The sequence below is a fragment of the Anopheles bellator genome, chromosome 2 (genome assembly GCF_943735745.2).
Source record: "Anopheles bellator chromosome 2, idAnoBellAS_SP24_06.2, whole genome shotgun sequence".
Classification (NCBI taxonomy): domain Eukaryota; kingdom Metazoa; phylum Arthropoda; class Insecta; order Diptera; family Culicidae; genus Anopheles; species Anopheles bellator.
This window is the reverse complement of record NC_071286.1, coordinates 16,125,141-16,150,290: the sequence shown is the minus strand read 5'-3', so window position 1 is coordinate 16,150,290 and position 25,150 is coordinate 16,125,141. Positions and strand designations below refer to the sequence as shown.

The 25,150-nt window shown below is 52.5% G+C and overlaps 3 protein-coding genes across 3 annotated transcripts; 2 read left to right on the top strand and 1 right to left on the bottom strand.

Annotated features, from left to right (window-relative positions):
* Positions 1 to 1,616: 1,616 nt before the first annotated feature.
* On the top strand, positions 1,617 to 3,176 carry LOC131210680 (uncharacterized). Its single transcript, XM_058203960.1, is given in 1 exon segment — positions 1,617 to 3,176. A coding segment is annotated over 1 exon segment (1,407 nt). The 5' UTR covers positions 1,617 to 1,693; the 3' UTR covers positions 3,101 to 3,176.
* A 273-nt stretch (positions 3,177 to 3,449) lies between these two features.
* Positions 3,450 to 6,039, top strand: LOC131207080 (DNA helicase MCM8-like). Its single transcript, XM_058199689.1, has 3 exons — positions 3,450 to 3,723; positions 3,785 to 5,458; positions 5,525 to 6,039. Exons 1-3 carry the CDS (start codon positions 3,450 to 3,452, stop codon positions 6,037 to 6,039), a joined length of 2,463 nt encoding a protein of 820 aa, XP_058055672.1.
* A 155-nt stretch (positions 6,040 to 6,194) lies between these two features.
* On the bottom strand, positions 6,195 to 16,115 carry LOC131207079 (putative epidermal cell surface receptor). The gene is made up of 9 exons (XM_058199687.1): positions 16,010 to 16,115; positions 13,927 to 14,705; positions 10,562 to 10,775; positions 9,449 to 10,297; positions 8,333 to 9,220; positions 7,266 to 8,157; positions 7,025 to 7,200; positions 6,719 to 6,943; positions 6,195 to 6,641 (listed from the first exon to the last, which is right to left on the bottom strand). Exons 1-9 carry the CDS (start codon positions 16,113 to 16,115, stop codon positions 6,634 to 6,636), a joined length of 4,137 nt encoding a protein of 1,378 aa, XP_058055670.1. The 3' UTR covers positions 6,195 to 6,633.
* Positions 16,116 to 25,150: the final 9,035 nt, after the last annotated feature.

The window sequence follows — 25,150 nt, the reverse complement described above, 5'->3', positions numbered from 1 at the left end:
GCAATTGTTCTTTTCAGCTCTACAACACTATTTTTATTCCAACATTCAAGGGGAACGATTGATCGAGCGATTTACGCTATCGTTAATTTTCAACAACACCTTTCCATTAGTGAACACTATTGTGTGAAATTGTGTGTGTTAAGAAAAACGATAAGAATTGTCTTATCGTTGGTGCGCAATGCGCATAAATCATTATTAACTGTTATCGGTACTAGTGCCGCCCAAAACGGACTAAACCACTCCCGAAAGTGACGAAGCAGTTCCGCATTGGCACGGTCGGAACAAAGAGCAGCGAAAAACGCTTTGAACTTACTTTATCGGCGCAACATAATCGCCAATTGGTAGTGAGGTTCCCGTGATGTATCTGGTCTCCAGTATGTCCACCACTCGTTTGCCAACTCTTTCGAAATAGCCTCGGGCATCAATTACTACAATAAAACACATTTGTACCGTTGTTTTCATTTTGTTCTTTTGAACCGTTTGAAAACTTACCGCTGGCACCGTCAACATGTGCTGGGAAGAGTAGCACTCCGCAGAACACCAACAGAACAGTAACGCAAACCAAGGGGTAATTTTCTGCCATCTTTTCGCAATGCACATCGAACGGACAATGCGATATTTTGGTCAGTGGCGAATCGATGTTTGAACGATGGATAAGGATTAACATCGATTGCCTTATCGCTGAACTCAATTGCACAATGCACATGGTATGCATTGGTGGGAATGGTTCTTTGTTTAAGAACTCTTGATTTTAACGTAATTGGAATTCCATTTTAAATTCGAAACTGTTCCTTCAAGTTTGGGCCACCAGAGGGCGACGGTTAATCCATCGATTAATACATCGGTTAATCGATTCATCCGGTTATTCGATTAACCGTTAACGATTGTCAAAATGGCAGTGCCAGTTAAATTGTTCAATCCAGCTACGACTATATTTTTGTTTGCAAATACGATTATGGAGAACGACGATGAATTTGAGAACTTTTCTGAAAATGTGCGGTGCAATGTTGTACGTCGAACGAACTTTCGTTGTCGATCGTTTGATGATACGGTTTGGAAACATTATTTCTCTAACGGTGGTAAATAAGTCGTGAGATTAATGTGTGTTACGCACTTTCATATGACAAATTGGTTTACTTTTTTAGCTGTTAATATTCCACCTGACAGTACTTTACAACGTATTGAAGCAATTGAACAACACTACCGTAATTTTCCGCAACATTATTCGGCTTCAGATGCGGCCGACAAGAAGTGGTTTGAATTTGATCTTCAGCTTGCCGAAAATGACCTGTACGTTCGCGATCGATGGTCAACGTTTCGACACGATTTTCTGAAGCACCCCGAACAAACTATAGCTTGCATTGGTTTGGCAATGGTTCGTCACACAGGCAAGTGCCGCATAGTACCTCGGTTCAAGTACTTCGGTCAAGAAACCCGTGTTAGTCACATCGATCGGAGCCACATTGGTAAACTGGTGACCATACGAGGCACTGCAGTGCGAGAAACCTTTCATCACGTTTCAGATGAGAGCGATACACCTTCGCGAGTTATCACAGTGCATCAGACTGGAAAGACGTGTAAGATCGCCTCCGAAAGCGTTGATGTTCATCTACCAATCGTATTTGAGCCCTCCTTATTTATCGGAGACATTGTGGCGATCTCTGGCATCGTAAAGCAGCAGCCGTTTGACGATATGAAGAAAGCCCGCAGTGCACCATCCACCATTTTCTTGCTTGCAATTTGCATACGTAGTCTAAAAAATGATCCACCAGCCGATGGTCCGATGTTGAAAATAAGTCCCTTTGACATGGAAGTCGTACGAGCGATTCGCGAAGGGCCCTTTTCGTTCAAACTGCTCGTGCAATCTTTGTGTCCAGCGCTTCCTGGTTTCGAAACAATCAAGGCAGGGTTACTACTGGCGCTCTTCAGCAGTGGCGAGGATGTGCACGTTCTGCTTGTGGGAAGAGAAAAATCCTTGAACCAAAAGTTATTGAAAAGCTGTGCCGCTGTATCGCCACGAGGAATATTAGTAGAAGATTCGTTCAAAACGATGGGATTGCAGGAAACAGATGACGCTGGAGTTCGCTCCTTAATCGCCGGTCCCTTGGTATTGGCTGATTTGGATGTTTGTTGTATTGATGAAATTGAAAAGCTTCTTCATTTAGAGAGTCTCTTGAGGATAATGCATGATCGGGAAGTCCAAGTTCATCACGATACCTTAAGCGCTAGTTGCTTCCCAAAAGTTCCGGCCCGTAGTACAGTGATTGCCGGAACTTGTCCGAAGGGAGGAATATTTGACAGTTCGAAACATTTTTTCGCAAACATTAGTCTACCCCGAACAATCGTTGCAGAGTTTCCACTGGTGTTTAGTATGACCGACACAGTGGACGTGGATGAGCAACTGGTATGCCCCAATGGTGTGCGTTTGCATCCCGAACTGAAGTCAGCTAATAAGTGCAGTGTAGAGGTTCCGCTGGTTAAGCAGTTGAAGTGCCAACGGGAAGAATCGATGGATGTTCTTCCGGTCGAACTGATGAGCAAATATATCGGTAAGTCGAGGTAAGGTACGTGAATCGGCAGTTTTATGGCATTTTTCCGTTTTCCAGAATACGCTCGGTTTCATTGTGCCCCAGCCTTCACCGAAAGCTCGTCAGCTCTTTTGGAAAATTTCTTCATACAGATGCACTCAATGCCACCGTGGCTAAACTGGAGAGGCGAAACTATTGTTAACAGCATCCGCAACATGGCGTGTGCCCGAGCACGAATCGACCTTTGTGACGAAATCACATACGACCATGTTATGGAAACGATTCGAATTTTTAGTCGCAGCTGGTACGACAAATACGATGTCGACGATAGGGAACCACTGCTAACTCTACCGGCGAAAAAAAGCGGTGTAAAATCCTCCAGCGTCAAACATTTTCTTCAATTACTACGGCAGAAGTCGGCTCTTTCAGGGATGAAGACATATACAACGAAGGCGCTGCATAGTTTAATGAGCGAGGCTGGAGTGGTTGGCTGCGAAGAAGTGATTGAAACTCTCAATATGCACGGATTCCTTTTGAAACGAGCTGCTGGTTGTTACGAGCTAATAGCGTAATTTTGTGACACGTAACTCAAATTCACACTGCATAACCCACTTTCTAAACAAAACCATAGAAATTAGGAAACTAAAATTGAAAGCATATGAATTGGTTGTTAAATACTTATCGCAAAAAGTGGGGCATAGTGTAACTGTACATTCAAAATAAATACGCGGTTTGTTTACTTTTTTTCTTACATTGGCAACCGTCAACGCTTGCCGCTGTAGAAATGTCAAACTGTCGAACAGTTGCCGCTGTAAAAATGAGAACTGTCAAAACGTGTCCCGCCAAACTTGTAACAACTTGAAAATATTTTAACGCAAAACGTAACGATGTTAATCGTTAAACGTTTTAGCAAAAGGAACGATGGAACCACCAAAAAACCCGTCGGGCTCGGACCCAGCACGGAATAAGAAAGGTCGAGGCTCGGGAAACAAGCGTGGAACTTCAGGGGGGCGTAGTGGCTACTGGCGTTGCTACCGTCATGGTTATCACCATCAAAGCGGCGTCTCGAGGGAGAAACCGGTCGGGTTTGTTCTGCCAAAACTTCCGGGCGATGCACCAACAGGCACGTTGTCCACCAGTTTAAGCAATGATTCTTGTGAATACGCAGGATGGAAGCTGTACTTTCCCTCGGAAGGTTCGTACCATTAGCATTTGTTTGGTGGATTTTCCATTATTTTCCGTTCCTCCATCGACAGATTACCGGTCCGAATCCACAACGGTTCATAAGATACGAACAATGCTCAGACATTACACTGATCAAGCGGACAATTATGAGCCCTCGGAGATAAAGTCTAACCGTTGGTTCGTGCTTAACCTGAAGTGGTGCGAGAACGACGAAGCTCTCCTCAAGAAGTGGCCCACAATGAGGCAGGACTTGGTCGACAATCCCGAACACACACTCGCTTGCATCGGACTGGCAATGCACGATCTGTTGACAAGGAGCTCTGCCGACGATAGTTCGCAGCGATCGGCAAAACTTTCTCTCCACACGATAAGGCCTCGCATAATCGGATTTGGCCCTGACGTTCGGATCGGTTCGATTAAAGTGAACACCAGTGGCAAGCTGGTGTCCGTTCGTGGAACCATCATTCGTGCCGGTGCCGCGCAAATCAAGAACGCTTGGTGTGCGTTCCGGTGCGGTGCTTGCGGCAACAAGCAAGCGGTTCAGCAGAAGGATGGCATTTACACATTACCCTCCTCCTGCCACAGTGGCTGCAAGGCGCGAAGTAACTTTGTTTTACTGCCACAGTCCATTTTCACTCGTACGGAGTCGTATCAGACCATTCGGTTGCAGGAAGAGGTGCAAGTATCGCGTGCCGGAGCGGGAAGTGTGTCGAAAAGCATCGAAGTGGAGCTGACGCACGAAATGGTGGACAGCGTGTGGCCTGGTGATGATGTGACCATAACGGGCATACTAAAATGGCGCTCGCAGGACGACATAAATAGCACCGGAAAGGACCGTTTCTTCAAGGCGTACGTGCAGGCTGTTTACGTGCGAAGCAACAAGAGCGCCCTGGGAAGCTGGAATCGGTTCGGTGAGTTCAGCGATTTGGATCTGGAAGCGATCCGGATGATCCACTCGGAACCGTCGCCCTTCCGATTGCTGGTGCACTCCCTGTGCCCTATCATATACGGGCACGAGCTTGTTAAGGCTGCCTATTTGCTGGGTCTGTTTGGAGGCCACGCTACGAGCACTGACACGAGAGCTGAAATTCACGTGCTCGTCGTCGGTGATCCGGGCATTGGCAAAAGTCAGATCCTGCACCGGTGCGCCACCGTGTCGCCGCGGGGAATTTTGGTGTGTGGCACCAACTCGTCACACGCCGGGTTGACGGTGACAGTGAAAGCGGAGAAGGGTGGCGGGGCGTCCCTGGAAGCGGGTGCCCTGGTACTGGCCGACCAGGGTGTCTGCTGCATCGACGAGTTCGACAAAATGTCCGACCAGCATGCGCTGCTGGAGGTGATGGAAGAACGGTTGGTGAGTGTGACGAAGGCGGGTGTCATTTGTACCGTGCCGGCGCGTACTACCGTTCTGGCCGCCGCCAATCCGGCCGATGGTCTCTACAACAAAACCAAAACGGTTTCGGAAAACATGAAGCTACGTGCAACCCTGCTTTCGCGGTTCGATTTGGTAATCATTGTGCTCGATCGGTCGAACGAACGCACCGACAGTCTTCTCACGGCTCACATTCAAGAGGTGAACGGCCTGCCGAGTACCTCGTCGAGACCGACGTTTCAAGCTTTTGATGCATCCGGGTCTGCTTCGTCCGATGGAACCGAGCGTGAACCTACGATTGAGCAGCGTCTAAGGCTGGCTCCGGGTGAGAAACTCGATCTACTTCCGGTGGAATTGATACAAAAATATATCGGTGAGTGATCGTCAGGTAGAGTCATTTCAATGTCTCACTCTCGTTCTCTGCGGTTCTCAATTTTAGGTTATGCTCGGAAAAACGTTCAACCAAGGCTGACGGGCGGAGCCGCCAAAAAACTGCGTGATTTCTATGTGAAGCTACGTGAGACGGACAGCCGACGCGAAACAGATATGAACCCCGTTACCAACCGGCAGCTCAAGGGACTCATTCGGTTGACGCAGGCACGGGCCAAGATCGATCTGTCGCGTGAGGCTACCGTTGAGCACGTGCGCGATGTCCTGGCCATTTTTCGTGAGAGCATGCAAGACGTGTTTAGCGCCGACGAGGAAGACCTTCAATTTATGCGTCCTTTCAACGTCAGTGGCGCCAGCAAAACGGCAACCGTGCGAAAGTTTGCTGCTGTCCTACAGCGGCGCTCGACCAGCACTGGCCGGACCATGTACACAATCGACGAACTGCGACAGACTATGGCAGCGACCGGAATCTCTGCCAACTGTAGCGAGCTGATTGATACGATGAACTTTCAGGGGTTTTTGCTAAAGAAGGGCCACGATTTATACAAATTTATCAACGAATAGATCTTTGTCGTTGTGAGTATCGGATCAAAATTAAGCACGCCATGCAATACGTGTTAAAACTGCGTTTTCTTTAGTTTATTTACAGGAGTCCTAGAACAAAAGTAATCCGATTATGAATTTGATGGTTCGTAAAGTAGCACTTTCGATAACGGTTCTACCCTCGGTGGGGGCAAGTGACCTCTTCGCGATAATTTTTTCCGCAGGTCCGCATAGTATTTACATGGTTTTCTTTTATGTGATGCGCAACAGATTCCCCCGGGGGTCCGTTATGCCATTTGCTCTATAAGTCACGGGTCTGTACAACAGAGACTATGGCCATGCAAGTATGGGCGATGGATGGTATGATGCTGTGAGCTCTCTGTATCTTTCCCCAGCGCAGCCAATCCCCTGCTTGGCGGACGGATTATTAGCATATTACTATTTACACGAGTGCCGACCTTTCCTCGCATTCCTTTCACTTCTAGACTCCGGTGTGCGGGGCTCGGTGCGCATCTTGGCGCAAATAAATATCAATCATTCCGTTCGCACGCAGGACGTTTGCAGTGCCCCGCAGTCGATTCCCTGCGCGGGCCTTCAAAGCAAGATGCGTTCGCATCATAAGTCTGCAACAAGCGAATCGTTCGGTAAGTGGTTCGGTAATCCAATCAAGTGCTGGCCACGTGTGGCACGCAGTACTTACTCATCGTTTCCTGCTGTATTTCGACCTTGTAGCTCGGATTATCGTACGAAGCATCGTTTTTGCGTGGCGGCGTAATGGTGGCGCTCTGGACCCTCCGTCGCGTAAGAATGAGCAGCAGTATTAGCGTTGACATTACGGCTAGGGCCGCAATCACCGCAACGACCACTAGCGGGCCATAGTAGTCACCGTTCACGTTACCACCAGCCCCGGCTGCGGCCAGTTTGTCTGCACAATGGTAGAGAATGTCCAGAATGTAATGCAGTGCGCTTTGTGGCCGGATTCGGATCCCCCCGCCCGCCGTGTTACCTGTTTTTCCCGGGATGGCAGGACCGCCGGGTTTGGTGATAAAGTTGACTACGTTACTCTTCTTAATACCACCATTGGTGAGGTACATCTCGAGCCACAGCCGGTACCGGGTGCCCGGTTTGAGGTCCACGATGAGTGTACCGGTCGTCGAGTCACGCTTGGCCACTTTGAACACACTGTGGAAGGAAAGTAATGTTAGCTAGCTCCTCAGATACGAACACTAAAGCGAGGGAGCACCAACCTGGAGTCTTCCTTGCCACTGTCGCTCTGATAGATTGCACGGTAAATGTTGATGTACTTATCCTCCGGGTACGGCACCCCGGACCAGCTAACCTCGACGCTGGTAGCCTTTATTTTGCTCGCGTTCACCACCACCTCGAAGCCGTACACGTCGATCCGTGGCGCGGTGCTGATGTGCAGCATCTCGCCCGCGCGCACCTCCTCGCCGTGGCCCGGGAAGGGTATGAAGAAGATGCCCACCTCGTAGCGGGTCTGAGGCGTCAGGTTTTCCACCGTGTACTCGCTGAGGGCCCGGTGGATGAGCGGGGTCGCATCGTACACCTTCCCGTCGATCTCCCGGTACCGCAGCTGTATCCCGTCCACGTAGTCCAGCTCCTCGTCGTCCAGCTTGCGCCAGTTGATGCGGGCCCAGGTCGAGTTCACCTCGGACGCCCGGAGCTCCGGGTCTTGGATGATCTCCTTCAGGAAGTTGGTCGGGTGACTCATGTGCGGGAAGTGTCCGCTGCCGATGCCGAGTGGCGGCGGCGTAATGACTCGGTCCGGCGGAGTGCGCACGGTGTACACTTGACTAGAGGGTTGCGAGTTGACGTCACGCAGGATAAGCGTGATCTTGACGCGGTACTCAGTGTTCGGGTTCAGGCCCGGCAGTTCGAACTCCAGCTGCGGGGTCGCTATCAGATCGTCCGGCGGGGCGAACACCTGCGACTGCCAGGTGGTGGTGTCGTTGTTGCGGGTGCGTGTATAGCGCAGTTCCACGCGCCCGTGCAGACCAACGTAGACTTGCGGCACGAGGAAGATCACTCGCACCGTGCTGGCGTCGATCGCATCGAGGGCTAGCACTTTCAGATCGAGCTGAAGTGTCGGGAAACCGAGACCCGGAGGTCCTGCGGGACCTACAAGACGAGAAGCATTGGGGGTTCAGTATGTGGCCGATCAGTATTGCCGATCGATCGAGCTGAAACTGCTACAGCGGCATGCGTGTTAAGGGAAGGAAATCCAAGGAGTTAAGCAAAAGAACTAGAGCAGTGCGTGCGCAGTGCAGAAGAGGAGATGCAGTGAGAAATGAACCTGTCGGTGGTGCCGCCGGCCGCTCGTGGGACACGATGCCAATGTCTAGGTGCGATGGATTGTGATGCGGGTCCGTACCGTACTGGTTGTAATTGATGCCATTGCCAGTCGATTGTGGCGGCGGCGGTGGTGGGATTTGTGGCTGATAGGGAGGATGATGATTGGGAATGGTTTGACCGTGCAGTATGGCTGGCCCTTGCGCCGTCCCTTGCGCCGCGTCCTGCGTGTTCTGGATGTGCTGCAGTAGCTGCTCGATGCGTATGTTCGGTGGCACGAGGCCACCCGGACCGTTCGGACCGAGCACATTCAGCAACTGTTTGTCCACCAGAACCGGGTGTTGCTGACCGGGCTGCTGCGGCTGCTGTTGCTGAGGCTGATTGCCACCGGCTTGGCCCCCGGTCACGCCCGGCACCAGCGGATGCAGATAGGGGTTGAAGTCGCCATTCTCGTAGTGGGGCTTCAGCTCCGGCCCATAGTACCCGGGTGGCCCGGGACGCTGTACCCCGAGAGTGGCCGGTTTCATGGCTCCCCCTCCCTCTTCGTAGCTCCCGTAATCGTACTTCGCGTCGTCTGCCGGATCCTCCAGCTCGGGGTGCTGGGCACCGCCGAATATGTTATTGAAGTGATCCTTCCTATTACCGTCCTCTTTGGTGTACTTTTTGTGGGGCTTTTCCTGCGGCACCTTCGGCGGCTTGCCGTCAACCGTCGGATAGAACGGTGCCGGCGCCGGACCGACTTCGGGAGCGTCAGAATGTTTGTCGTTGTCGTCCGTCGTCGTCGTCGTCGTCGTCGGTGGTGCCTTACCGCCTTCCACCTTGGCGGGCGGTCTGGTGGACAGGAATTGGTCAATTGTGTCCGGCATGAGCAAGGGTTTCAGTACGTCGTTGCCTGTGGATGGGATGGCAGATGGTGTGTTGCTGAGCTGAGTGAGCATGACGAATGGCGGGTGCGAAAGATTGTGATGATGCGCATACGGGGCCCCTGGTGGACCGCAGATAGAGGGGAAAGGCATTCAGGGAGGTGCTGTGTGTCATGCACAACCTACAAGCCACTACACACACACACACACACACACCCACGGAGGAAATGCAAAATCCGAAATAACGCACTACTCACCGCTCGTTACGCCGTTATCGGCCGGGCTGCAGGTCCAGTGCTTGCAGCACTCCTCGCCCGGGATGGGCATCAGGCGAGCGTTCCGAGCGCTGCACGGAAGATGCGACGGTGGCGTGGCCGGCACGGTGGGACACGCCGGCCGGCACTCGACGATGCCGGTGTCGCAGTAGCAGTGCTGCTCGCAGCCGGTCAGATTGATCGGTATGTCGGACCAGTTGTCGAAGGACTGGCCCTTGTACTCGCAAGTGCCATTGTCGATGCAGCGCATCCGCTCCGGGCAGCAGCGGGGCGCGATCGCCCGGAACGTGGCCGGATCCGGGCCCCACTTGAGACAGTGCGGATCGAGCACGTCCAGCCCGAACTCCGACGGGCACTCGATCTTCGCGCAGTGCATGCCGGCCTCGGTGCACAGGCACAGCGCGTTACACTCGTCGTGGAACTGGTCGTTCAGTCGGTACGCACGGCCCTTGTACTCGCACTGCCCGCCACCGACCGCCGGCGGCGGGTGCTCGGGTCCCACCGTCGTCGACGGGGATGAGGAAGAAGCGGCCGGGGCCATCATCATCATCGTGCCACTGTTCTGCTCGTGATCGTCCAGCGTGACGTCGCAAAACTCGCGCTTGCAGCACGGATCATGCGGATCGGGCAGCACCACGCACTGCTCGGAGCGGGTCGCGTTCAGCGGGGCACACCGGGCCGCACACTCCATCTCACCGTCGCTGGAGCACGTACAGATCTGATCGCAGCCCACCTCGAGCCGCTCGTTGATGCCGTACGAGTGATTCTTGTAGATGCAGCCCGTAACGATCGCCTTCGCCGTGGTCGGCTCCTCCGAGACCGGTGTCGGTTCTGGAGGATCGGGAAGGAAAGATGTGGTTAGCTTTCGGTCGCAAGCGTCACGCAGCGTTGGGGGGCTTGGGGGACCAGGAAGTCCAGGTGCCGTGTGGCACCCTTGGCCACCCTCGGTCAGCTCGGTGGTGCAGCTTTCCGCTGGTACATATTCGGTGGTTTGCGTGCTGGCGGTGCGTTTCCGCACCATTCGGCCGAAGAGTACCGATCGTTGCGCTATCGATTGTTAGATAACCCGGAACCCGTCCGTCCCACTTCCCTTACCCAGTCGTCCGTCGGTGAGTCGTTCCGTGGGGCAGATGACCGTAGCGCAGCACTCGTCCAGCTTGGACGGATTCTCGTAGCACCCGTTGCCGGTGGACGCCGCCGTTTTGCCGCGCTTCACGAACGGTTTGCCGCACCGGGGCTCACAGCGCCACTTGCCGTCCTCCTCGCAGTGGCACCGCTCGTCGCAGCCCTTGTCCACCGTGGCGTTAGTCTGCAAACCGGAGCAGAAATCAGAGTGAGTGAGAGAGAGAGAGAGCGAAAGATGGAGGACCGTTTCTGGAGCGCTGGTTTCTGTGGTCCCAAAACATGATCCCAGAGCCGAAAGTGATAGTTGTTTTGCGAGTCGCTCTGTCATTCGCCACGCGGTCGTTTCGGTGCTCGAGTTTACGGCCCGAAGCGGTTCGCCTTTTCACACTTCAAATCTTCGCGTTCTCAACCGGTGAAGATGGCCGTTCCGTGCCGCTGTGTTGACAAAAGATGGAAATGACTTCAATCTGGGTTAAGTGCTGCTGGCATGGTGGTAAATGCCGCCACCGAATCAGGCCCTTTCTGAGCCCCGATCGTGCAGGTGAGCGTGATTCACGTGATCGCGTCGTAATGGGGGCTGGCTGGCTGGCTGGCTGGCCACTCGGTTCCCAACATGGAGTGTATGGTAAACGATCGCTTAGGCAAGAGGCCCGAATCGTAGTGGAGCATCCGCAGACGGCTAAATGGCGGCCCCGGAACGCGTTCTTACGAAATGTCGGACGGCTTTCATCAACGGCGCACCGGAGATCGAGAACGGCGTTCGGCGTTTTCGAGTTTCCCACGAGCCACGAGCGGTCCACAGGGAGACTTAAAATCGATCCACCAACGGGTCGGGGCATGATCTTCACACGAAAATGAGCGCCCATTATGGCCGGCCTGGCGGTGCGAGGCTTAAAATGTAAAACACCATTTTGAGGTTATAAAACTGATTGGATAGATCAGCGCGCTAGCGATGCGTCCAATGTGGCTGATTGAATCGAGTGGAACCGCGGAACCAGTGCGGGGTGAACCAGTTTGGGCGAACGAAGGCATCGGGTCCTTGTGGTTGCGGCCCCGATGTGTGTCACTGCGAAGAGGAACCGTAATAGGTGATGCGGAAAAACACGTTTTGCTTTCGTTCTTATTTTCCAGGACCTTGAATCGGCTGATTAACAGACATAAATCTCAATATCATTAGTCGCGGTCGCGGCCCCCTTGGAATCCGGCGATCACGTGCCAGTGCGCCCTCGGTGAATGACGATTGAATTCCTACACTCCACGCAAGGTATGTTTCGATAGAACATGGTGTTGCTGTTATGCTTGGCATTTTTTGATAATCTCCCCTTTTAGATTGTTTCCTACGAAATTTTCCCGCTTGGTGTGTTCATCGTCGGAAACGTTGTTCTAGGTTCCGGCTCGTCGTTTCTCCGGCACCGTTCGCACATTCCAAAGTTACGATTGTTCCGCGGGCACCGTCCCATGACTGACGTTTTATCTAAGCCCCTGTTATGCTTCTTCCAGTCCACGTCCAAGTCTTCTACTTTGGGAGGTAATTAATCGTTCGTTCCCAATTTTTGGGGCCCCGGGAGGCAATGGGCCAAAAAGGTGAGTTTTTGTTTCGTTGCCGTACGTGGCTTCCCATTCAATGTTAGCACTCCCAGTTTTATCAACCACGGTGAGGCGGTTTAAGTCTGTCGGAGGTGGCGTATCTAAATCACCGCAGCACGGAGAGTTCAAGGACAGCCAGCCTAGCCCATCGCGGTTTGGTGCTCCAACCACTTTCCAACCAATCCAACCCCGCCGGTCGGTTGGTCGGTCGGGGTTGCAACTATTTAGTTATGCCCCCCTAATGTGACCCACTTTCCACCCCAGCAGCAGCAGCAGCAGCGGCAGCAATTGCATGCCTGACGAGTGCACGGTGAAGGTGCTTCCCAGTCCCAGCGCAGCACTTATGCGCGCGTCGTAGCATTGCGTAAGGAATTGTGCGCCAAGATGCTCGGAGCACAGCACAGATGAAGCCTCCGTGGCGAACAATACACACTCGTCGGATGGCGGTGGGGGGCACCAAGGTAGTACTTCAAGACCCAAGACCTCGGAATAGTTGGCGGCGGTGCTAGCAGACAAGAGGACAGAAATACGGTTACGCACCGATCAATTGGGTCGCGCACAATGTGAAGGTTGGCCGTGTGTCTGTGGCATTATGGCATTCGAGGCGATATGATCGAGCTGCTGCTGGGTGATCTATCGTCCACTGCGGTTCAAGTGCAACTTTTCCATTCGCAAACGCATTCACTTCGTTAAACTGAATGTGCATCGTTCAGAATATCGATCACTTTTCGAGCACGACCTGGCTTAGAAGAGGTTATACATTAGAGCATGTATCAATCAATGGTGATTGTTAAACGAGGAAGTGTTTAATTTAACTATGTGTAATTTTACAGGCTCTTGGTTCCTCTATGTGACACGATACGGTAGAAGTCTATAGAGTAAGTCAAACCTTCTCGCCACAATAGACCAAACAAAGTGTATTTGGTGTTACAATATGAGAAATGCCTTACAAGCTCGTTCCATTGCTTGACCATCATTTACTTCGTAAAATGTAAATAGTTTGGTTAAGATTGGGATGATGTTAAAATGTTTTACAGTCGTATTTAGAGGAATCTCAGGAGGAGGAATCTCAATCACACTTGAACTCATGTGAACGAAACGACTAATCGTGTTCCAGAAGTTTTCTCATGGAGAGACTAGGTTTTGGTAATAGTCGTAAAAATCTCTTTAAACTTAAAGTGTAGAAAAAAACTCGTTTTAAAACCTTTCTCAAAAATGGCCCCTGTCCGTTGGGTCTGATGCATTGATCCATTTTTACATCAAACAATTAAAATTCCATTTAGCCTTCGGCTAACCATTTAAATTACGAAACCGATGGTTTTGACTGCAACGGGCGAGGGTGCACCGGCGTGCACCAAATCGCGGTGCACGGAGAACATAAAAGCACATCCCCGACCGACAGTTTCGAAATCGGCGCGCACGACCCGACCCCGCACCACCACGGCGACGGCCCATCACGACCATGGTTCCAGGTCGTAAATTTCGTTAACCAACAGAACAATAATATCGCAACACATACACGCGGATCCGCCGTGTGGCCCACAAACCTGCCGTGACGGTTCTAGCAGCGAGCACTTTCATCACATCCGCCCGCGTTCCGGGCAGCTATGGCCGGGCTATCAATTTGCTTATCCACCGGCGGAAGTGGCACGCGCCGGTGATCCACTTTCAACGCTCAGTTAAGCACCGATTGACCAACGATCGTGGGCCACTTCTGGAAGTTCGGGCGAATCGGTGGACCTGGTTACCTTGTACTCGATGCCGTTGAAGATACACTCGCCGGGTGTCAGCATTTCGTGCATCGAGACGTCATCGGCGTCGACCGGCTTGGCGTCGTCCTTTGCGCGGCCCACCGCGCCTACTTCCTGCTCGTCGGCCACCGTCGGCTCCATGCTGATGTTGCTGAGGTCATCGAAGCCGTTCGACTTCATCCCGGCACCGATCGTCTGCATCGCATCCTCGTTCGACGCGAGCGGCCGTGGGGTGGTCGTGACGAGGTTCGGTGCCGTCACGAAGTTGATCGGCTCCGCGGGTCCGAAACTGATCGCGCGTCCGCGAACTTCCGCCGACGCGCGCACGTCACTCATCTTGAGCAGTTCCTCGGACGAGCTTTCGCCGCTCGGCAGGAAGTGGTTCAGGATCGAGGGCGGATTGGTGCCACGATCGTTCGCCTCCTCTTCGGCCGATTTGACGTGCAGGATAACCGGTTTGGCCGGGCTGGGCGTCGTGGTGATGGGTGCCGAACTTGGGGAAACATCTGACTCGAGCGCCGTCGTCGTCGAGATGCTGGGGGGTTGTCGCGCTGTCGACGTAATCTCATCGACCGAGCCAGCGATACTCTTGACCTCGGACCGAGCGGTACTCGGGGGTTCCGTCTCCGATGAGTCAGCCGCTTTTGGCTGCTGACCAACTTCTTCGGACGAGTTCGTGGCCGGCACGGTGCTACTCAACGGTAGCACCTCCAGTGGGGTGGCTGTGGTCCCGACTGGGGTTGCGTCGCTGCTGGGGACGGTTGTCGATGGAACTTCTGCAAGTAGAGACAGAAAAAGGGGACCACGTATTAGCGTCGATGGCCTACATTTGGGTTGCGCCACGTGATGATGATGTGTAACGAGCCCATTCGCAGCATTGCACCACCACCGACTCCGGAGCGCGACTAATGGGCGTAGGACCGGATCGCGGTATTCCCAGCGAATCCGTCAACCACCCCCGGGGTGGGTGGTTGCCCCACGCACACGCAGTGGCACCGATTAACTGGTTTCACACGCGCGCGTAACACCTACACGGCGGTGGAGAGTTGGGTCTGAGTTTTTGGACGACTTTTTCTTCCACCGCTCCGACCGAGTCAGTTCTCGGGCAACCTTCCATTCGCAAGACGGCGGCTTTCCCTTTTTTCCTTTTTTGGACCGATAAGTCCGAAAGCGTGTGCTCAGGTGTCGCCCCGTTTTCGAGTCTAAATCTGGGACGATCGGTGGACGTGATTGCTTCATTCGTGCCAATTGGATCGTCGGGGGTCGAAAAACATCTTCCAGTTTTCGTACCTCTAAGTCGCTCTAAGACGTTCTCTTCCACATCATGTAGATCGTGTTAGCGGCAAATGGCAACTTTGAACCGATTAAAAATCCAAAATAGAAACAAAATGTATTTATTGCTTCGTCACGAGTTGTTTACTGTCCTTCGATTGTTTTTCTTTCTGTTTTCCTGTTTACCACGCACGGCCCGACCAGTTCCTTACGCACCAGTTTGAAGTTCACTAACAGCAAAGGGTTCGTTCGAGGTCCGTCGTCGGTCATCATCGGCTCACGGTCGTTGAACGAACGGACGCACCGAAATAGGCGGTCTGATGAGAGCCGTAATTTCATTTGATCAATCATTAGATTTATCTGATCGATCTTCTGTTTTCGGTTGTTACGTTTTTCGCTTTTCCGACCATCAACGGCCGGTCCTGTTTGCGTGTTGTTGCGTGTAATTATGTACCCCATTCTATCCCCCAATCCCCCCGGGGTTCCCGAGGTCAGAAAAACATCAATCTCGCGCTCAGATTCGTCGCGAACAAATGGTGATACAAACTGGAAAGCAAGAAGTGGCTTTCACTATGCGGCAGTCATCATTTCCAGCACACAATTGTAATTTGGTCGTCCATCTGTTTGTCTGATCTCCGGTTTTATGATAAAATAATGATGATGCGGGTACCGGCCTATTCGTCATCATCAGCAGCAATAGGAAACGGGTTCAAAACGTTCCTATACTGGCTGGACACGTTGATTGATTAGATTGGCCCAATTTACACTGATCGAATTGTGTAACGCTACTTGGCGCAACGTGGCTTACCTGTAACATCCTGCGCCGTCGTGTGGCCGACTAGCAAGCTGAATCCGATTAGAACTATCAAGGTGAGAGGCCTGAGAGCACCCATTTTGGTCGCCTTTCTACACATTTTGGTCACCTTCTGTCACATACGCTTGCACTTTAACTGTTTGGCAACAATTTTGAACCGCACCACGCAACAGCGATCACACTCCTTTGGACCGGACCCCCGGGAGCTGGATGGTGATTAATCACGCGACGGAACGACGGCCGACGATTTAATCTTCTTCACTTGGAGCGAATGAAGCTCACACAATTACGATACACGGTTGATTGGTTTACGGTTGCGCGTTGCACTTCTTCAACTTCACTTTCATCATCGCGGTGGGAGATTAATCGTCGAACTGACCACACTTTGCTGATGGCAACCCACCGATGGGGGTTCGTTTTTCTTCGCCGGGAATTTTCTTTCTCACCGACCGAGTACACCCGGTAATGCGGACGACCGGGCAGTGTCTCACAGCCGTTGAAAAGAAACTCCGAAGCATGTAAATTCACCGAGCAGCAGCCTACCGTCGGGTGATTGTTATTTGTTCCATTGTTGTCCACCTCCGTTCGAACAGCTTTTCCCGACCGCGAGCGGGCCACTGGGGGAATTTCGGGAGTTTTCTATGAGAAAAAAAAAAATGTGACAAAAACGTTAATAAAACAAACAGTAAACCTGGTCTGGGTGTCGGTTTCGGGTGAAAACTGCGGTTCGCGGTCCGATTGAAATTGTCACCGATACCCGGCAGCACCACAGCCGTCGTCGTTTGGGAAGCCCATTACATACAAACAAACGTAATCGGATTTCACTTTCACACCGACCACGGCCCCGTTACGGTGGCGATTGACATGGTTAACATAATGACACCGCGGGAAGCTGTGCGGAAGTACGCGTAGGACCCCCCCCGAAAAAAGTGCTCACTTTTATATCACCCGTTCAATAAAGTGGACCCGTCGTGTGGCCACTTTTTTGGGGGTCATAAATCGATAAAGTTTCACTTTCACGCTCGCGGCAATGATTTTGCGCGAACGGCAATCAAATTGGTGGCCGGAGAAGAAACCGACAAAAAACAGACACACGACAACGGGTCCACGAACTCCGCAGGAACTGACCAGATTTTATGGTTTATGGCGACCCGGGCAGGAAGAAAGCAATTTACCACTCCGCTGACTGGCTGACTGTCGTTGCGATCGGTCCCGATGATGAAGCACTACTGACTAGATCGGACGCGGGTTTTTTTTGGGGGCCCAGCTCCCGACAACCAACCCGTTGCAAGGCCGAGAGAGTGACGGTTGCGAACGTTACACGTTGCGGGTTTTTTTTTATTGAATTAAAACTAAAGGTGAGCTTCTTTTCTGTCAAGTCCGCGAGGTCTGGGAAATCCAGTTCCCGCGCGATCGCGGAAATAACGGACCCCGGGTTGGCGGATCTGGCGTAGGGTGCTAATGGAGCTCTACTTTATGAATGATCGCGTGAGTAATGCACACGGCTCACGCAATCAGTGTCGATGCGGCCGCGCGACTATTGCGTAATCCGATCGATCGATGCCATTATTTGCATTCCGTGGCGTAGCGCCACCGCGGCACTACTGCGATACGCAGATGAGTTTCGTCAGCCCCCGGACCGCGAGTGACACGAGATGGCTGGCACGCTGGTGGTAAACAATGCATCCAGGTCAGCCGCAGTCCGAGACAGAGAAATGGCTAAAGCCGGCATCCCTGCGGCCATTCTTGCGCCGTGATCGAGCGTCCGTGATTTATACTCATTTGCACATAATGCACGCCTAGCCAGCCAGAGACCCAGACATCTTCGGTCTGTTTTGCTGGCCAGTCTGCCACCGAGCATCCGAGAGGATTCGTTCGGTGTTGGCCGGTTCGTCGCTTACGGTGGCGTTGAAGTCTTTCGTAACCCTGTCGGAGCGCACAACGAAGCGGAATAAATTGAACCGCAATTTACGCGATTCTTTCTGGTGATCAATATTGGTCATCATCTGTTAACAGAGAGGTTGGTGTTTGTTAAAACTGTTTGCTTGATGATTATAATGATGATGTTCGATCTAGGAATAGATTTGAATGTAAACATTGCGATCGATCGAATGGGCAAGGGCACACGGTTGTTGCCGGGCTGACAATGACCCGATTCTCTAGTTCCACCGTGTACCGAGATGGAGTAAACAAACAAATTACCTCAACCACGGTTAAAACCTGTTTCGGAGTGAGACACAGACCGGGTCCTGTGTGCCGTACTGGCCGACGAGACAATGGGTTCCTGATGGGCTCCAGCGAGCATAATTGAGCCGGCCGAGCTGCCGTAAAGTGCAGCCAGCATCTTTAACCATTTACCAATCACCGGATTGACATTTAACACAGCATCGAAATGTCGAGTCGGTAAACATTCTCCCCGACTCCGGACCGATGAGCGGTGGGTTCGTGCGCCCATAACCGAAGCGGTCGGTTAGGATTAGGTTCGGCTGGACAGGGAAAATTACCGCAATCCACTCGACGCGCGATCGATGAGCGGGTTGAGAGTGGCGTGCGCGATGATCTGTCCAATCCGACGACGATCATCATCTTGCGGCGGCGGCGGCGAAGGTCTTCCGCAGTCAGAATCATAAATTACCCCAGCTTACCAGATCGCTGGCGGTTCCGTTCACTTCAGTCGCCACTCATTTAAGGCTATTTCTAATCCGCGGTTGACTTCGCTGGCCTCTGCACCCACTGATCTATCGAAGCCTCTCCGGGCTGGTGTCCCGAATGGCGATGGGAAAGCGATCGGCGACCATTCAATACCCGTTCCCATGGGCGTTGAGAAGGAACGGAAGGAACACGGCACGGATCGTGTGATTTTCCACCATCGTTACCATTTTTGCTTTTGTTTCTTTTTATTTTTTGGAAAGCGAAATGAAAATTGATCAGTCTGAATCGAAAAACTTCCGCCATAATTACGGATTTCCACCCCACCGGCGGCGGTGACCACCGATCCGAGATGGTGAGAGGAGAAAATCTCGAAAGACTTTCGAGTGAGAGAGAAAAGCAGAATCTGCAATAAATTCACCAAAACCGGACCCCTAAACATTGATCCCTTATTAGCTGGACTCCCTCGTTGGTGCGGCTGGCCAGCCAATCGATCACAAACGGCAACAATAAAGATCAACCCGCCCGGGGTGGCCCCGGGGGATGGTGATAAAGTACGGGCAGAGTTGTACAACCATCTTTTCCGCCACTCGGGGCCAGCCACGAGGAAGTCGTTGCGCGTCGTCGGGCGGGTGGCCGGGGTTCGCTTTCCGCACACCCAATCAGCTCTCGGCCCGCAAAGTAATGGCGAGCGATGGCGAAAAGAAAGGCAAAATATATTGGCGGTGAAAAACGAAAACGCAAATGCGGCCGGCCAGGTAGCACCAGGTAACCTAGACGGGTTCGTTACGAAAGTCGGGCCGCTCGCGGAATCGGATCACCTTTCTGCCCGGTGACGTTGCACCGAAAGACTTCGCCAGGCTTCGTCGGTGCGATCGGTGCGTTCGGAGCGCCCAGCCAGACCCGATGATGATGCTGTGGGGAGCCACATGACTTTCGACCAACATCGAACAACATCATTCTGCTGGGGGTCCGGGCAGCGTTATCTAACTCGCGGATGGGACGCATTCGGGGCGATGCACGCCAAGGCGCCCTTCCGAGTCGCCGCTGTTATGTGAGGGTGTGTAGTGTTGTGTTTTTGCCTGGCCCGATGGGGGCTTCCTGCAAAACCCGGTGAAGAACCGAGGGCGATGGGACGGCGATGTTGAGATGTCGAAAACCATGACAATGTAGCGACGGGGCGGCACTAAGTGGGCTGCAGAATGCAGAAAGTGTTGCATTCGTGGCCCCAAAATTGTCGGAGTCGGAATAGAGGCTGTTAAAAATATGATCGAGCTTGTGTAACGCTCAACGCTTGGCGGTGTTGATGGGTTTCCGTGCTGTCCGCGTCCGATGTCTGTCAGTCCTCGGAAAAGCTTCATTCCTCGTTCATTTTATTTGTTTTCCATGCTCAAGGGAAGCTTTTTTGTAGATATTGTTTTTGTCACAACTAATCTGATGCAATTGTTGCACTTCAATCAACAGAATACAAATGTATGAAATCCTTCTAATTTTGAGGCCTGAACTAAACCGTTAAATATGGTCAGAGCCTCTGTTGCCAAACGGTTGAAGCGTTCGTGGCAAATATTAATCTGTAGCCTTGAAGCAGTTACATTTATGGAAGTGTACAGCAATTCAAACCGTTAGAGCTTCACTGTGCATCACGCGCACCCGTCTGCAGTTTATGGTTCCACGTTTCCGGTGGCAAAAAAAGATTTAAATCTTGCATAACCACTCGTGAGGGTGAGCGTGAGTCATCTTGCATTTCCCAATTTGGGCGCAAGGGTCACTCGTCATTAGCACATCCGCCTTCGAAGGACGAATGGTCCCCCTAGTTTGGGTAAGTTAAATCGCACACGAATCACCGAGGGGCGTTATGACTCAAAGCAACCGTCAATTGGGGCCACTGCCATTCGGTGACGGCAGCGTGCGCGTCATACGAGCTCGGAACTGGAACCATTTGCGAAGCGCTTTCTTACGGTGACTTTATTTACTTCGCTCCCAACCGGACCCGGCCGATGATGGTATGGCCACGGGGAAAAGGGAAAGTAGATCCACGGGTAGCTTAACGCACCCGGAACACGGCGATGCAAATATTACTTTTTCTGTTTAATGTCTGAAGTCACAGCAAACCGGGTTCACTGCCGGCGAGCAGGATTTGATGGGCCACAACCGGAACCGACGCGGAACCGGGCGGGTACTATTGTTTCCGAACCACCGTGTGTCTCTGGGGTGTCGGGTGTCGCTCCCGGGCCGTCTGGTAACCGATACACCGGCGACTTTGATTTATGCGACCCGTCTGGGTTGAGGTGCAAATTTCATTAAAATTCCTACGCAGCCCTCAGCCCGGAATCCGGCCGACCCCCGGTAAGCTGCACTTCGGCCCCGTGGCATGTCATAACATTTGCTACGAAAAATGAAAGCGGAATCCGACCGGGAATGTGTTTGGGTTTCAAACACCCAGAACCTCTCGAGTGACTCCCAATCGATGCTGAGCTAATGCATCAAAAATGCAAGCATAACGCAGTGTCCGTCCCTCGGCGCGGATGGGATGCGTTCGGGGTGCGGCTGGCACCGCAACATTCCAAGCAGCCACGCCACGGTCGACATTCACCGTTCGCACTTGCCACGAGTCACGAGAGGATCTCTCGTTTGGAGCCACCTTTTTGGGGGCCCATGATGGGTTTCCGTGGCCGTGAAGTTTGAAGGTTTGCTCACGGCCAGAACGGGGGTCAGAACGAACGCCGAAGTCACACACTGCGCACGCACACAGTCGCCCAACAAGGCGAGAAGAAATGAAGGATGTACCGGGCGCGATGCCAAACGGATCCACGTCGCTTTCGTCGCCACGTCGCACGGACGGGTTTCCGCCACGACCATGGGCGCTCGTGCGCGTGTATGTGTGTGGGAGAACCGAAAAGAGTGTCAAGAAAGCGGACGGAAGAAGAGCGGACGGGGAGAAAAACACAACAAACGACGGAGAATTAAATCGAAATGCGCGCCACCACCGCGCAGCGGTCCGCGGTCTGGGGTCGAGAAGAACAAGACGACGACGGAAGAAGCGAGAAACGAATCCGAAAAACCGGTTCCCAAAGCATCTGCCCAGGGACCCAGCGAGCAGAGGCCACCACCGACCGACCGACCGACCAACCGAAGTGGTGCTCATTTTATAGCCTCTTTGGCCACGGGGCCACGGATGAAGAAGCTGTTGACCACCACCGCGGAAAGAAAGCATCTCCCGGGCGGGCGGTGGGCCGCCGAGGTGGTGTCTTTTCGGGTCGCTTGGGGTGAAAATCGCCCCACCGAAGCTAGAAATCCGGCCCCCAGAATCTGCCGCCTTTCGTCGTCTCGGCGGGCATCTAAGTCACTGACGGGCGGCTTCTCATCCGCCAGGGAATGTGCGATTTTGAGCGCAGCGTTTGGTATGCCAAGCCGGAAATTGAAACGGATTGCGTCACCACGGCACGCTGGAACCCTTAAAATCTTGCCGAGGTCTCAAGGACTCGCACTCAACATTTTAAATCATACTCGATTCTTTTCGACGTAAAAGAACAGCATAATTGGCTGGCCTCGAAACAATATAAAAGTGCATTAATTCAAGGTTACCCAGTCAGGGGGGCCGAAACAATAGAAACATATGAATAATTGAAATTCACTGCAAAAATGGGTGTTTATGAAAAGAACAAGAGAAGCGCCAGTGGCTGGGCGACCGAAAACATTGTTCTTCACCACTACACCCCATAATGTTTTGCCATCCGGAAGAGCGGCTTTTCGGGAGTTTCGTTTCCGGTAGGCCCTGGGAAAGGCACGCACTGCTTTGTGCGCGGCGCATCAATTAATTAATTTGGCCAATTGTTTATCGCGACCAACGATGACGACGATGACGAATGCGACAAGCGCAACATCGCGCGGCTGATGCTGTGGCGTGAATCTTGGATAATTTTATTCAATTCTCCACAACTCGACGGCGGCGGCCTTTAGCGGGTAATGTGGCTTTGTTTCGTGTCTCGCTCGCACGCCGTTGTTTACCGTTGCCAAACACTGCGTCGGAGCCGCTGAGCTCATCGGTCGTTTAGAATGCATACCCACCGAGCCGAGCGTCGTCGTCCTATTGACCGCTTCCGGCGTTGATTTGATGCGTCGGTATGATTTTATGAGCGCGGTCGTCGCGTCGCGCTCGCTCGTGGGCCTTTGACTCACGCATCCGGCCACCGGCGGCTTGCGGAGCGTGTTCGGCAGCATTTCTCCCGCCCGGTGAAACCTGCTGTTGCTGCCCAGACGTACGGCCGTAGTACGATAATCGAACGAACAAACATACCGGCCCGTTTGCCAGCCAGTGGCCACTTACCACTTTGTAGCGGCTCCGTTCGCTCAACGAAACGGGCAAAAGTTAATGAAAGCGATTTACACGTTTTCACTCAACAAAAAGGATGGTTACTGGCGAACGCCCGACAGCGACCTTGTGGCGCGCCTGGAGCGGTGGAACACATTTTACTAAAGCGTTGTAAGTAAAATAATGACCCAGCCACACGCAGGCACTAGTCGTAAGATTTAATGGCCACCGGTGGCGTATGCAAAAATCCAGTAAAAAGTTACGAGCCGAACCTCTGCTTTGGAGGAACGCCGTTCGTTTGTGGCTAATTGCAATCGCCTTTAATTAGCGCGTCCACCGTGCGCCACCAAAGCATGAAGCGGTTGCGTCAGATCGATGTTATGCATACCGCGGCATAGTTTACGCACCTTCCGGCTTGATTGATACGCGGCTCTGGCACACCCGGCATCCCTATGCAGGACATACTCATTTCAGTCGGCAAGAACTACGTGGCGTTCGTCTGGAAGCGATAAAAGCGAAAACCCTGCCAGATGGTCAGGGAAAGCGATGCCCAGGAGCATCGCCCAGTGATGGTGGCCGGTGGCCTTGGGTTGGCGCGTGTGGCGAGGAAAAGTTTTTCTCGCCATTTTTCTGGCCACCCCCTTTTGGGTGGAATTCCTTTGGGTGGGTCATCTCTCCGTTGGGGTCCGTTAGGAGGATGGAAAAACAGCAACAACAAATCCGCCAGCCAACCGGACGATAAGAGAAAACCGAACGAACGAGCGAACACCTCCCCAGACGGGTGGAAAATGTGGCCGAGGGAAGCAAAAAAAAACTGAAGTTGAAGTGAAACTGGCCTGGCCAAAGCCGGCCGAGCCGAGCTCGAAATGTCTCGCAAAGTGGCTGTCGCTCGGAACGGAGTGAAATTGAGATCTCAGCCATCAGTCGGCGGTTGGCCACGTTTGGGCCGACCACTTTTCCACCCAGCGCTAAACGTTTCTGCACATTTCACTTATCGTGGTGCGTGGCCAGTGTGTTATCGGGTTTCACGGCGGATTTCCAATCTCGTTACACAGAACCTGCCGACCGGCACCTTGTCTGGGCGTTAGTGTTTGATGCGGTCGGTCGTCGAATTTTGCCACTTGTCGCGTTTGGCGGCCCTTCCCGGCATCACACACTTACTTGACGGGACGGGGATTATGCTTTCAATTCGGAACACACGCGGCCCGGCGTGGCTGTGATCGTGGAATCGGGCGGCCCTTTCTTGTCACGGCTCCGACCGCTTTCTTTCTCAACCACACGCACTCGCAATCACTGCGGCTGCTGCTGAAAGTCACCACCACCATACGAGGCGAGGAAATTCGCAGCCACCGTCGTACGAGAAACCGGAAAACTGACAACCACACCCGGGGCACCTCAGTCCTTTTGCATTAAAGGGCTCCAAGGCTTTCGTGGACCAACACACACCAACACAGACACAGGCCGCAGACCGGGTGATTCACAGAGCATAAAACACACTTCTAGGCACGGCACTTCGAACGGACCCTAAAAGGAGCGCACAAAACGGTGCACAACCGGCGCGGACGGCGATCGAATCTCAACTGACTAGCTGGACGGGTGGACGGGTTGATCTTTCGCCGGAACCGGTTTTGATTCATTGACGGAGCATAAGCATGAGAGAGAGAGAGAGAGAGAAAGAGAGAGACAGAAAGAGAAAAAGAGAGAGAGAGAGAAAGAGAAAAAGAAAGAGAGAGAGAGAGAGAGAGAGAGAAACAGAGAGAGAGAGATCGAGACCGAAACGTAGGGGAAGGTGAGCGACGGACAGAAATGGGGCCCATGCGGAGAGAAAACGAAATGGATGATCAAAACAACCCACAGTGTAAGAGAGAAAGATAGTGCCAAAGCATAAACCTATGCTCAGATTATGCTCAGATTGTGACTCGGGCCCATGCACTATGGGGAAAAGGCGGTTATAAACCAGCTTTTAAAAGTGATGGTTTTGGTTATACTTTTCTAAAATAGATAATTTAGCAATAAGTGATCCGAATTTTTAGCCTTCTGCGTTGCGTAGATTCTAAGAGTTCATCTGTCAAAGTCGAAAGAGTAAAATAAATTACTCTTTAATGACCTTTAATGACTTTATGATCTTTATCTAGGGGGCTACACGAAGCGTGAAAACTAGCGTAAAATTAATT

Coding starts and splice junctions, on each gene's coding strand:
- LOC131207080 (XM_058199689.1), top strand. CDS start 3,450: ATGGAACCACCAAAAAACCCGTCGGGCTCGGACCCAGCACGGAATAAG. Junction 3,724..3,784: donor GCTGTACTTTCCCTCGGAAG/GTTCGTACCATT, acceptor CTCCATCGACAG/ATTACCGGTCCGAATCCACA. Junction 5,459..5,524: donor ATTGATACAAAAATATATCG/GTGAGTGATCGT, acceptor TCTCAATTTTAG/GTTATGCTCGGAAAAACGTT.
- LOC131207079 (XM_058199687.1), bottom strand. CDS start 16,115: ATGTGTAGAAAGGCGACCAAAATGGGTGCTCTCAGGCCTCTCACCTTG. Junction 14,706..16,009: donor GACGGCGCAGGATGTTACAG/GTAAGCCACGTT, acceptor CTCTACTTGCAG/AAGTTCCATCGACAACCGTC. Junction 8,158..8,332: donor GCCGGCGGCACCACCGACAG/GTTCATTTCTCA, acceptor CTCGTCTTGTAG/GTCCCGCAGGACCTCCGGGT.